Here is a 12,220-nt window from a genome sequence, read left to right as displayed (position 1 = left end):
ACAATTCCCTCTCTCCTGGACTCTGCCAATAGCCAATAGGTCAGCAGTAAGGGGCAGGGCCCTGGGAGCCCTCATCCCTTCCATAACTGATTACTGACCGAGCCAGTCTTCATGGATAAAAGGTTTATTTTGAAAATGTCCAAATGCCAAATGATCAAGAGAAGACAGAAAAGAGGAACTCATGACCGTAGGCTTCTAGTTCCTCTTTCTCTTCTCCAAGCTTCACTGAACCATGGAATGTGTGACCAGATAAAACAAACAAAACCCACTTACAAGGACTTTAACATGATTGGCAGGAAATATGCCAGTCTGGTTTCTACATTTCCCTCTGTACCATTCTGCGTCGATTTTTTCGAGAAGATAGACGATTTCTCCAGGTGTGAGACTCAGGTCATCAGCTTGTTCTGTAACACAGAATTAGTGACAACAATGAATTATCCCAGCCGCACATGTGATTAAAAGCAGAGAACAGAGGGGCATTTAGTTCTGTCCACCCAGGACTATATTCTACTGATTCTGAGACAGACTGGATTACACTGATCAAATTAATTTTTTCATAACATTTTATTTAAAATTTTTGGTATTAGAGATTCTCGGCCATCTCTTTTGCGGCATCATGGCTGCCCTCCGCCCTCTGGTGAAGCCCAAGATCGTCAAAAAGAGGACCAAGAAGTTCATCCGGCACCAGTCAGATCGATATGTCAAAATTAAGCGAAACTGGCGGAAACCCAGAGGTATTGACAACAGGGTTCGGAGAAGATTCAAGGGCCAGATCCTGATGCCCAACATTGGTTACGGGAGCAACAAAAAAACCAAGCACATGCTGCCTAGCGGCTTCCGGAAGTTTCTGGTTCACAATGTCAAGGAGCTGGAAGTGCTGCTGATGTGCAACAAATCTTATTGTGCTGAGATTGCTCACAACGTTTCCTCCAAGAACCGAAAAGCCATCGTAGAAAGAGCAGCACAGCTGGCCATCAGAATCACCAATCCCAATGCCAGGCTTCGCAGTGAAGAAAATGAGTAGATGGCTGGTGTACGTGTTTTATTTGTGTTTAAATAAAACCACAAAAACTGAAAAAAAAAAAAAAAAAAAAAAAAAAAGAGAGATTCTCTTTTCTAAGAACAGATTAGATATGACTAAGGGAAACCATTTATAGAACCACCATTGTCCTGGCCAATGGTTCCCACTGTGCTAACATAAGTCTCTTACTGAAGACACATTCGACACTGAAAGGCCTTTGTAGACATGGCGTGATACACTGGCCATTATTCTCAGTCACCCTTAAAAGCTATTCTAGCTTCAAACATTAACTATAGCTCTTTAGGAAGAAAATTTATTTATATTAAAATAAAACTCAGCCTGCCAAGTATATATAAATAAGTTGTAAATAGTTAAAAACAAAACATTTGCAGCTTTGGCTAGAAAGGATAACTTAAAATGATCACAAAAATCTAACACTGTGATCTCATAAGTAAGTGGTGGTTGAGACACATATTCAAAAAAAAATCTTTAAAAAACCCCACTTTATCAAACTTAATCAAAATGCTAAACAAGTAAATATTCTAGCCCGAGCCCCTGAAGGATGTTATTTTGAGCTATGACTCCATCACAGGGCTAAAGTTTGTGACTGGGAAGCAATGACTAGTTTTCTTTTGTATGGGGGTCCCCATCCCTTTCAAAGGACAGCTTTCCAGCTAAGTTTTCTGCAATGGTTGGGTGCATAGCCCCTTCCTGAGGGTGGAACTGATGGATAAGATGGTATCCATAGGCTAGGATTCTACAGATACAGGCGATGAGGAAGGGAGACTTTGAGAGGGCATCCCAGGGTTCCATCCACTCATTATCTATGTCCTTACCTGCTGGGAAATCGTGCAGCACCACAGCCTGAGGAGCTCCACTGTCAACAGGCTTCTGAGTGTGGCCTGAATCCTTGGGAAGGGGGAGACAGGACTGTGAATGAAGTGTGCACAATAGGACTGGCTTCATTATTTACCCTGAGGCCATTGTTTGTTGGTTTTTTTTTTTTTTTTTTCATTACAGTCTCCCCAAAAGAGTTGTACTATGAGCACAAGATGTAAACCACACAGGTGAACCAGTTAAGGGAATCATTATCACCTTGAAATAGAATGTGTCCTTGCCAGGGAGGGGCAGAAGTAACTTTCAATTGCATATCACTAAGCATGTTTTCAAAGATTTATTAATTTTATGCATATGAGTGTTTGGCCTGCATGTACGTTCATACACCACAGAAGTGCCTGACACATAGAGACCAGAAGAAAGCATCAGATCCCTCAGAACCGGAAGTACTGGGAACTGAACGTGTGTACTCTACACGAGTAGTAGTAGGTCTCTTAACCACTGAGTCATCTCTCTAGCCCCTTAAGCATTTTGATTTTAAAGGAAGAAACTAAAATAAAACAGAGCTGTTTATTAAAAGCTTTAAAGGAAACAAAACAAAACAAAACACCATAACACTTACACTACCTCAAAGTTGGGGGTTTAGCCATTTGGCATTCCAATGGTACTTTACCCCCTCAACTGACCAATTTAGACCTTAAGGACGGAGCTTTCAAAGTTAAGCTCATTCTGCTGGAAGAGAATGAAGTTCTGTATTTATGTCCGTGTTTTTTGTAGTGAAAGAAGCTAATGACTTCCCACAGAAGTATAATTCACAAGAGTAAAACCACTTCATTTATTACCACTTAACTGGATACATTCTCTAGTTTGAAAGCAATGCTATCTACCATGCTTGGCCTTTCTATTTAATCTGAATGGTTTATTCAACAGCAATTCTAAGTAAATTAGCAAAGAGGATGTAGTATTCTTTAGCTAGGTAAACAATGGCCTGGACTAGCTGGGGGAGGGGGTGAGGTTGAAGAGGGATACTTCATTACTGCTGAGCAGTTGCTTCTCTGGTTTTACTTTGTTTCTTGTTGCTCTTCCTCTTCCTCTTTCTGCTGCTGCTATGTGGACCAGGCTGGCCTCAAACTTATAGAGATTCTCCTGCCCCTGCTGCCCCAGTGCTGGGATTAAAGGTGGGCACCACCTCTTGCTTACTGCCTTATTTTAGACAGGAGGGTCTTACTATAGACCTCAGGCAGATCTGGAACTCACTATATAGACTAGCATGGTTTAGAATTCATGATGCTCTTGCCTCAACATCCTGGGTGCTAGAAGTGTCTGTCTCACCCATAATTAGCCTCTTTTAATGAAGAAACAGGCTTACCGATGACATCATCATATCATCCTCATCCTCAAATCCAGTTAAGGATGCTGCTTACTTTCTTTGGTGACGCAGGGGATCAAGCCCAGGGCCTTACTCAGGGGCAAGGAAGTGGTCCACAATCAACCCTTGGGGGATGTTACTTAAAATTCTTCAAACTTATGAAATGAGCGGAGGTAGACTTTTGTGCTTTTCTTTGTTTTTCAGTGACTTTTGACTCTTGGCCTCTTAGGGATAATTCACCTCTGTCCCCACCAAAGCCCCAGTGTGCTGGCTTGATCACAGTGTACCGCAAGGAATGGCCCACTCGTCCTACCCCACAGCACTTCTGTCAGATCTTTCCTGAATCCACCTGCTCTTTGAACCAAAACGCACCACAGGGGCAGACTGTCTATTCTTAACACAGGCAAGCAGAGCTGTAACTCAGTCAAGACAGCTGATGCAGCTTTTTTTTTTTTTTTTTTTAACATCAGCTTGCTATGCAACACAACACCTTCTTAGATCCTGCTTTTGCCTAAATAATGAGCAACACGGGAGTTTCAGTAATTATGAGCTATTTTAGGTCTCTTGTGGCTTTACGGTCAACATTTATGTAATTAATTATGTGTGTGTGTGTGTGATTTTTCTTTCCCCCCGAGACAGGGTTTCTCTATGTATCTTTGGCTATCCTGGAACTTGCTCTGTAGACCAGGCTGGCCTCAAATTTAAAGATCTGGCTGCCTCCCAAGTGCTGGGATTAAAGACGTGTGATACTACCACCGTGTGAGTGTTGTGTGAATACTTTATTTGTTCCTGATTTACGTCTGCAGGAAAAGGAATGACTATTCAATAAACAGTCAAGTCAGAGATCTACTTTAAATGAACATGAACATGAATCTCCAACTGAACCCAAAGGTCTACATATGGCCAAGTGAGAGAGTTGAGAAGATAATATGAGCCTCCATTTGGTTTCCCTCTTCAAGCCTTCAGTGATGAGCAATGAGATTCATCAGGCAGGACAGGCCAGACAGGGTTGGCCGCAAAGGAGCAGTATAGCCCAGAAGCTGCCACCAGAGTACTTGTGTGGTAGGTAAATGTAAGAGAGTTCTAAAGTCTTTCTATATCATTGCTCAAGAAATGATATTATAACAAGAGTAGCTACAACCATTGCTCACTTATGGTGCTCCACTCATTGTGATAAATACCCTCTATGCATTAACACTGGCTCATTCAACTTGTTAGATGTCAGAGATACAATTCACACAAAATAAAATGCATCCATTTAGAATGTACATGGTTTTAGAACATTCATAGAACTGTGCAATTATCATTGAAGTCTATGTTCAGAGCATGTTTATGACCCCCTTCCCCACAGAACGTATGTGAGGGCTAAAGTTATGTTTTAAGTTTTAATTACTGTGCTTAAGAGATCTTCAAAACAAAAATGCCTCCGACCTGTAAACTCCACTTACCCTAGGACAGATAATTTCCTGGAATGCTGGGGACTGTTGTTTATATAACAAGACATATGTTTTTGCTTCTGTAAACGAGGTTGGTTGCCCCAACTGCACAGGATGTGCTTGATCACACATAGGTGGGAAGTACGTCAGGATGTATGTCTATCCCTGATTAGATGAAGTTGGGAAGTATGTAGCCTTGTGGGTTTTGACTTTATAAACCTTTGGCTAATGTAATTCACAGCCATTCTCTGGGACTCCCAGGTGGACCTGGCCAGTATTTAATAAAATTTGCCTCAAATTTGACCTAAAAATTGTGTTAGTGGTCTTCCTCTTGCCCATGGGATTAACACTTACCCTCTAGCAGCTACTCCTCCACCCTCTCCTCAGCCATCAGCAAACCCTTTCTGTCCTTATGGATGTACCTTTTCTGGGTTTCTATACAATATATGAATTCCAAAAACAATTCCGTTGAGCACTACCACACTAACCTCACACATCAAAAACCAGAGCAACAACAACAAAAACCTTCAGCATACTCTGTGATTGTTGACCACTAGGGTTGGAGAAAGGGAACTGAAGCCGCACCCTTTCTAAATGACCAATCCTCTGGATTCAACCTTAACTGGTAAATTTACTATCTCCTGTTTAAGGAGGTAGGGGAAAGTAGAACACATTTTTGGACCTCCTTCTTCATCATGTAAGGTGGTGCTGGGGACAGGGAACCACCCAAGTTTATTATCTAAGAACTGTAACGATTCCTTCAAACCTAAGAGCCTAAAGAATGGTTTGTTCATTTCCACCAACAGAGGTTCTATAATGGCCCCCAGAGGACAGAGACTTTTAAAAAGGCAATAGCAATGTTCAAAGTGGGGAAACTTTTTAAGCTTTAAAAATATATGTAAAACGAAAGGTTTTTGGCAGCATAACTCCTGCCATTACCAGCGGCATAGTCTGATAGAGGAAGGTGGCTATGACAGATGGATGACGCTGGACTCAAACAGAGAAAACCGAGTAAGAGAGATTTTTTTTCCTGTGTGAACTAGTTAGATTTTTCACATGCCAGCTACACTAGATGAAGCCATATCTTCTCCCTAAAATGAGAAATTTTAGTTTCTCAGGAAAACTTGAAAAGATAAACTGCCTTCCAAGAAAAACTTGCAAAGAAAAACCGCCTTCCAAGAAGAAGGAATTAGACTAGATTACGAAATCTAGGATGAATAACAAACTAAGTTCTTGACTTGAATGACTGGTGTATTTTTCATATATGATACCTGGAGTAACACACAGTGAAAACTTAACTGGTGAGTTAGACTTTTCTAAGACTCCAGCCAGAGCGGGGGTGTCACTCAGAAGCAGAACAGATGCCTATCATCTCCCAGACCCTGAAGTGCTAAACAAATCCTCTTCAGGAATCACTGCATCTTATATCAGGTTCCACAAATTTGTTGTTGGTCCTCAATTGTGACTTGAGATTAGATTATATTTCATTATTTAATGAATTTATTAAATCAGAGAAACAAGGCTTATAGGTTTACATTAAGTTCCTCCTCCCCAGGCAGTCTCTCTTGTCACGAAGCTGGCCTTGACCTCTGCTGTGCATCCAAGGATGATCTTGGATTTCTGATTCTTCTTGCTTCCACCTCCCATAGCCTGGAATTTCCAGGGGGAGCACCCACCACACCCTATTAGGTTAAGCTTGCATTTTAAAGGACTCTTATTTAGCATTTACAGGGTTCCTTTTAAAATAACTGTCTCATTCTGCTAGAGAACCAACCTCTGGTTTGGTAAACAGGTCCATGTTATTTAAGAGAGTAAGTCACTTTCTCAGTCGAAAGTTCCTGTCCTAGCTCCCACAAGCTGCCACAACACGGAGAGGGCAGAATACCCGGTGGTCTGTGCCAATGTGATTAGAGTCATTTATTCCAAAATTGGAGCAAACTGCTACTGTTATTTCCACCCTGGTTAAAATAATGCTGCTAATAAAAGAAGCCTGGGGAGGAAAGGATATAATTAATAGCTTTATGAGGGTGCCGCCATGTGTGACACGAAGGCCGCACAATGGCAACGCCTCACGGCCTCACGTACGTTAGGTCTGTTTCTCGGCCGCTCCTCAAGGGGAGTGATGATCCTCATCTGGGATGGGTGAACCCTGCCAGTACCTTCTCCCCGCTGGCATTCCAAGTAATTATTTTCCGCCTGCTTCAGGATCACAAGCACGTCCCCGCGCTGTAAGACACAACACCACTCTCTGAAGCAATTATTATTTAATAAAACATTATTACTTTCCCACATTTTAATCTTTGGAGCCTAAAGCATTTAATAATGTGTAATAGCAGGAACAGAGGGCAGGGATTTTTTTTTTAAGTTTATTTTTTTTTTTTAATTAGCTAGTAAAGAAAGAGCTTGAATTTACCTTACAAGAGAGTTCCGTGGGGTTTTGGGAGACAATGTCTTCATTGGCAATTCCATGAGGCACAGACAGCTTAAACGGAAAGCATAAGAAGATTATTTGCAATCCCAAATCCTTACCTGCTGCTGATCACTTAGGACTTGGTATGTGTGCCTGAAAAAAGCAGTTTCTTCAGAGGGGTGAGTTAGCTTCATACTCTGGATCCAGGGGGGGGCCAGTAGTTCTCCTAGATACATACTAAAGTTCTGAGAAGGTGGAGTTGACCCACAGGATCATGGTGTGTGTGTGTGTGTGTGTGTGTGTGTGTGTGTGTGTGTGTGTATGAATGTGACCTCAGGTTATATCGGGAACTCTCCATTTGCCTTGTAGTCTCCCTGGTAGCCTGTCTGTCTGCTTGAAGCTCAGCCACTCCCTCGGCAGTCTGATCTTATGCTGGTTTCTATACCTGGGCTCCAGGGCCAAAGGTTCCATTTCTGAGGAGTACTTGTCAGAAATTCTATATAATACACGCTTAAAATGTGGAGAAGGAGGTTGCCCGGGCCCCTGGACCACCCGAGAGCAAACACACAAGGAGGTGGCCTTGTAAAGCTGGGTCCATCATCAGCTCACTTCACCACATCTCCACAGCACACAGGGTTCCCAGGGCACACAGATTCCTGGCAGTAACGTAATGTTAGTGTAGCCATGGGGGCAAGAAGTGGGGTTAAGGCACATTTTATAATGAGACACATCACTTAAATACACCATCATTTTGATGTATTCGTTTTTTGAATTCCTTAAATGTTTTGACATTATGCAGCTATGCAAAGAGCCCCAAGTGAAAGCTGGTCCTTGTTGAGTAAACAATCTTGGCACAGAATGACCAAAGCAGACAGAGAGGCTTTACCATTAATAATTAACACTGTGTTCATGTTATGGTAAAATGGTGAAGAGTGTGGACTCAATGCCAATTATTTCGAGTTCAAATCCTGGTTTTACTGCTAGCTGGCTTAAATCTCTATCTTGGTCTCATTTTCCTTATTTGTATAATGGGGATAATAACAGTATCTAATCTACAAGATTACTATTGAATAGTGCCTAGCTGACAATTAGTTCTCAATACATACCAATTACTATTTTACTTTATTAAGGAGTCTATCCCAGAGACTATCCCTTGGGTTTCATCAGTTTATACTTCATCTTAGCTGAGAGAGAAACACAGAAGCAATGGTTTTCAGCAATTTAAATGACTGAATATGTTATCTTTTTTCATCTGTCTATTCTCTTCTCAAAATCTGAATTAGCTTAAATAAAGAACTACTCTCTGGCTTGATGGAAGTATAGAACAGGTTAAAATTGCTAACTGCTGTCAAACACAGCAATACCATCCAATTATTCTAAAAGTGCAAATAATCCTCCTGCCCGCTTCTAAGTTAATTTTCTTATTTTTCTGGTTGACCTGAGCACATAGAAAAGCAAATCAACTCTGTTGCCATTTGTGGGAAACTCAGACAAAAGTCATCTGATGGAAAAAAAAAAAATCCAAAGAGAACAAAATTAATACTCAACTATCTCAATTACTGATAAGAACTTTTAACTAGTAGCTATTAAATGGGCCATGATAATTATGCTTACAAAATGGGGAAAAATCTGTAAGAAAGTCCATTGATCTTAATAAAAACTTAATTTCTACTTCATTTAAATGCTACTCATTTAGTGGGCAAAGCAGCTATGGAGTACAACTATTCCAGGAGATGATCCCTAGCGCTTGTTACCTGCTCCCATGGCAGATCCTACAGTGTCAGAGACTTACATTTCCTACCTGCCTGCTTTCCCTTTCCGGATGATTCTCCTAATACGGACACCTGTCTTGATCCCAGGCCTTAGTTGTTGTTTTGTTTTTTGATGAATTACTTGTTTTAAGTGCATGAGTATTTTGATCCCATGTATGGCTGTATCATGTGAGTCCTGGAATTAGCGTTATGGATGGTTGTGAATTGCGGTATAGACGCTGGGAATCAAACTGGGGTCTTCTGCAAGAACAAGCATTCTAAGCCTCAGAGCCATCTCTCCAGCTCCCAAACACGGAGGTTTTGTGGCCTCATCAAGGGTCAACCCCACACTTGTTTTTATTGCTTTTTCTAAGGATTACAGTCTTACTTATCCTACACTCCCCATCTCCCCCAACACACACGCCTTTGTTTTTGTTTTCGAAGACAATTTTCTCTGTGTAGCCCTGGATGCCCTAGATTTCACTCTGTGGACCAGGCTAGCCTCACAGAAGTCTGCCTGCATCTGCCTCCCCAGTGCTGGGACTAAAGTTGTGAGCCACCACTGTCCAGCTAGAGTAAACCCCTCAAGCACCAATTTTAAATTTCAGGCTTACCATGTATTTCCTGTACAGAGGGTGTCCTGGTTGGGGACGAGGGGGTAGCACCGGATCTTGGCTTTTAAAGACCTGACTCTTGGCTTTTGAGAGTCCAGGGGCCAAGTGACTTTGTTTTTTTTGAAGATCCATGTCTGAAGAGGACCGATTAAAAGGCAAATGTTTACTTGATTTGGTTGCAGAAAGTTTAGGGGGGGGTGGTCTCTCAGGGGCCCCTTTGGGAGGAGGCTTCCAAACCGGAATGACTTTTCCAGGAACAGGTCTGGAAGGCAAGGCGAGGGGCACGAGTCAGGATTTTTATTTCATCTAGGTTCTGTCCCACCTCTTCTTCACACACACACATGCACGCGCGCGCTCACACCACACACACACACACACACACACACACACACACACACACACAGGCACAGGCATGAAGAGATGTTTTGCTAGTGGGATACAATTTACTGAAACCTGCGGGGTATGCTGTTTTTGAGCAAATGACTCTTGCATTAAACATTATAGTAGAGGAAATGCCATGATGTCCCAGCTTCCTCTTATCTTGCACCAGAGATTCATTAGTTCAAGACAAACAAACACTTACTGTCATGAGTTCTCCAAGGCCCCAACTGTTCCTAAACATACTGACTATTCCAGGAAGCTAAGTACTTTCAACCACAGTCTGAGACAAAAGATTATACATATGATGATATCAGCTATATGTGCCTGGATCCTCTATATAATTAGAAAAGGAACATCAACCCCTCCCCCATAATGTTCATATTATAGCCATTACTATTAAAAAAAAAACCTGTTAATTTAGATGAGCATAAAGGAAACTCTGAAGATGGAATAGGACAGCAACTACTTTACAAACCCTTTTCCCTAATATCTCAATGGAAATAAATTTCAATAGGCAACGCCTTCTTAAAGTGCATCAGCCTTGGTTTGAATACCTCTAGAGCTGGGGGTTGGGGCTGGTATGGACCACCTCTGATTTCCCTCCAGTGATGCTGAGAAACATGCCGGCCCCTCCTAACAGGAGGGTGTCTGTGAGAGATTCCAGCAGAGGAACTATTTCAGTTTGGAAAGCTGTCTTGTTTTTTTGGAAACAGTATCAGAGACTCATGCTTGTGCTCTGTGGGTGTTTGGATCTCGTTGAAAGAGGAAAAGATGAGAGAGCCCCATAACCTGCTGTCCCAAGCAGACTGTGAGCTGGTGGCCTGGGCAGACTGGCAAGTTTCTCTCCAAGACAAGATCTAAGGCTCACAGCCCTGCATCTGGATGTCAGAGAACAATAGACAGTTCCCCAAGGCATTCGATTCCCTCCAGCTTTCCCACATTTTACCTACCTTGGTGGCAATCTGGGGGGTCCTTGTCCCAAGCTTCCTGATTCACTGGCTTGCTCCAGTTCCTATAAACATCACAGAAGGGTTTAGTTAAGACTAACCTAAAACAAAAGTTTGCAAAGGGAACTGGGATCAACATTTTTTAGGTGAGTCTCTAGGTAGAAAAGCTGTGAAGTTATAGAAAGCTGAGAAGGGCTCTCAGTACTATACATATACATACATACATGTGTTATTTTTATTTATTTGAGGCAAGTGTCACTACGTAGAGCTGGCTGGCCTGGAAACATGTAGACCAGGCTGGCCTTGAACTCACAGAGATCCTCCTGTTTCTGTCTCTAGAGTGCTGGGATTAAAGGCATACACTACCATGCCAAGCCCATAAAGCAATATTTAAAGAAAGACTTTTTTTTATGCGGATGACTGTTTTTCTTACATGTATGTCCTATGTACCACATGTGTGCCTGGCTCCCTCAGAGGACAGAAGAAGCTGTTGGATGCCCTCGCTGGTGGTTTTATCCTTTCCTGCTACAGTTTGCTTTAATTTTAATATATGGTTATTTCTTCATCTCAATTATGATAGAAAACAAACAATCCTGAGTTTAAACCACAGAGAGTGACCTGGGTGGTTGTTTTGCCTTGGACAGTCAGATATCCTCGATGGATAGCTTCAAAACAAGCAATGGGTTTCGAACTAAACAAGTTGAGGATATCAAAAAACAAAACAAAACAAAACAAAACTTAAGGAGTGGAAGAAAGGAAGACATGCAAGGAGCCAGAAGGACAGGGAGACGGGATTCCACCAGGTAGCAGACAGTATGCATGGGCTGACAAGGGCTTTGTGGGGAAAAATGCAAGACAGCTCTGCCTGGACTGTGCCGCCTAGTGATACACAAGAGGATTTGGGAGTTGGGGAATGAAGAGAGGCGTCTCCAGGGCAGAGGCTCAGCGTTCTGTTTCAAAGGTTTTCAGAACACTTTTTTAAAAGCATTTATTTTTATTTTATGTGTATGCGTGTTTTGCCTGCATGTGTGTCTGTGCATCATGTGTGTGTCTGGTGCCCACAGGGGCCAGAAAAGGGCATTAGACAGTTGTGAGCTGCTATGTGGGTGCTGGGAATCGAACCCAGGTCCTCTGGAAGAACAGCCATGCCTCTTAATCACTGAAGTCATCTCGCTAATCCCCAGAACTATTTTTGAGGACTGGGAAATCACTCTTCTGTTGAATGAGAAACAAAGAGACCTCAAAGCCCACACAGTGCTTTTTGTTCCTTTCTTCTGTAAAAGTCCTAACTAAATTGTTCTTTTCTTTTTCTCAATCGGAAAATTGAAAGAATTCACTACCAAGACCAACTTTCCCTTTCCTATTTTTTAAGACCCCAACACACACCCGTGAAATGCTGCCTCTGAGACTTTAAAGAGGAAGTTTCCAGCCCTTTAAACATACGTTGAATTAAC

General features: G+C 42.1%; 3 protein-coding genes across 6 annotated transcripts in view; 2 read left to right on the top strand and 1 right to left on the bottom strand.

The window, feature by feature from the left end:
- Positions 1 to 12,220, top strand: part of Kirrel1 (kirre like nephrin family adhesion molecule 1) — a 1,148,154-nt gene that overhangs the window by 1,010,296 nt on the left and 125,638 nt on the right. The gene's annotated exons all lie outside the window — the stretch shown is intronic.
- The window catches only part of Sh3d19 (SH3 domain containing 19), a 144,686-nt gene that overhangs the window by 14,181 nt on the left and 118,285 nt on the right, over positions 1 to 12,220 (bottom strand). Inside the window, exons 10-15 of the mRNA XM_051199379.1 lie at positions 10,770 to 10,831; positions 9,439 to 9,700; positions 7,077 to 7,145; positions 6,749 to 6,889; positions 1,858 to 1,930; positions 274 to 404 (exon numbers count right to left, since the gene is read on the bottom strand). Coding sequence (XP_051055336.1) covers positions 274 to 404; positions 1,858 to 1,930; positions 6,749 to 6,889; positions 7,077 to 7,145; positions 9,439 to 9,700; positions 10,770 to 10,831 — 738 coding nt within the window. The remainder of the gene's footprint in view (positions 1 to 273; positions 405 to 1,857; positions 1,931 to 6,748; positions 6,890 to 7,076; positions 7,146 to 9,438; positions 9,701 to 10,769; positions 10,832 to 12,220) is intronic.
- LOC127233025 (60S ribosomal protein L32) lies at positions 597 to 1,088 on the top strand. Its single transcript, XM_051199376.1, has one exon. It carries the CDS (start codon positions 617 to 619, stop codon positions 1,022 to 1,024), a length of 408 nt encoding a protein of 135 aa, XP_051055333.1. The 5' UTR covers positions 597 to 616; the 3' UTR covers positions 1,025 to 1,088.

Source organism: Phodopus roborovskii, unplaced genomic scaffold (genome assembly GCF_943737965.1).
Source record: "Phodopus roborovskii unplaced genomic scaffold, PHOROB, whole genome shotgun sequence".
NCBI lineage: Eukaryota > Metazoa > Chordata > Mammalia > Rodentia > Cricetidae > Phodopus > Phodopus roborovskii.
This window is presented reverse-complemented; position numbering and strand designations above follow the sequence as displayed.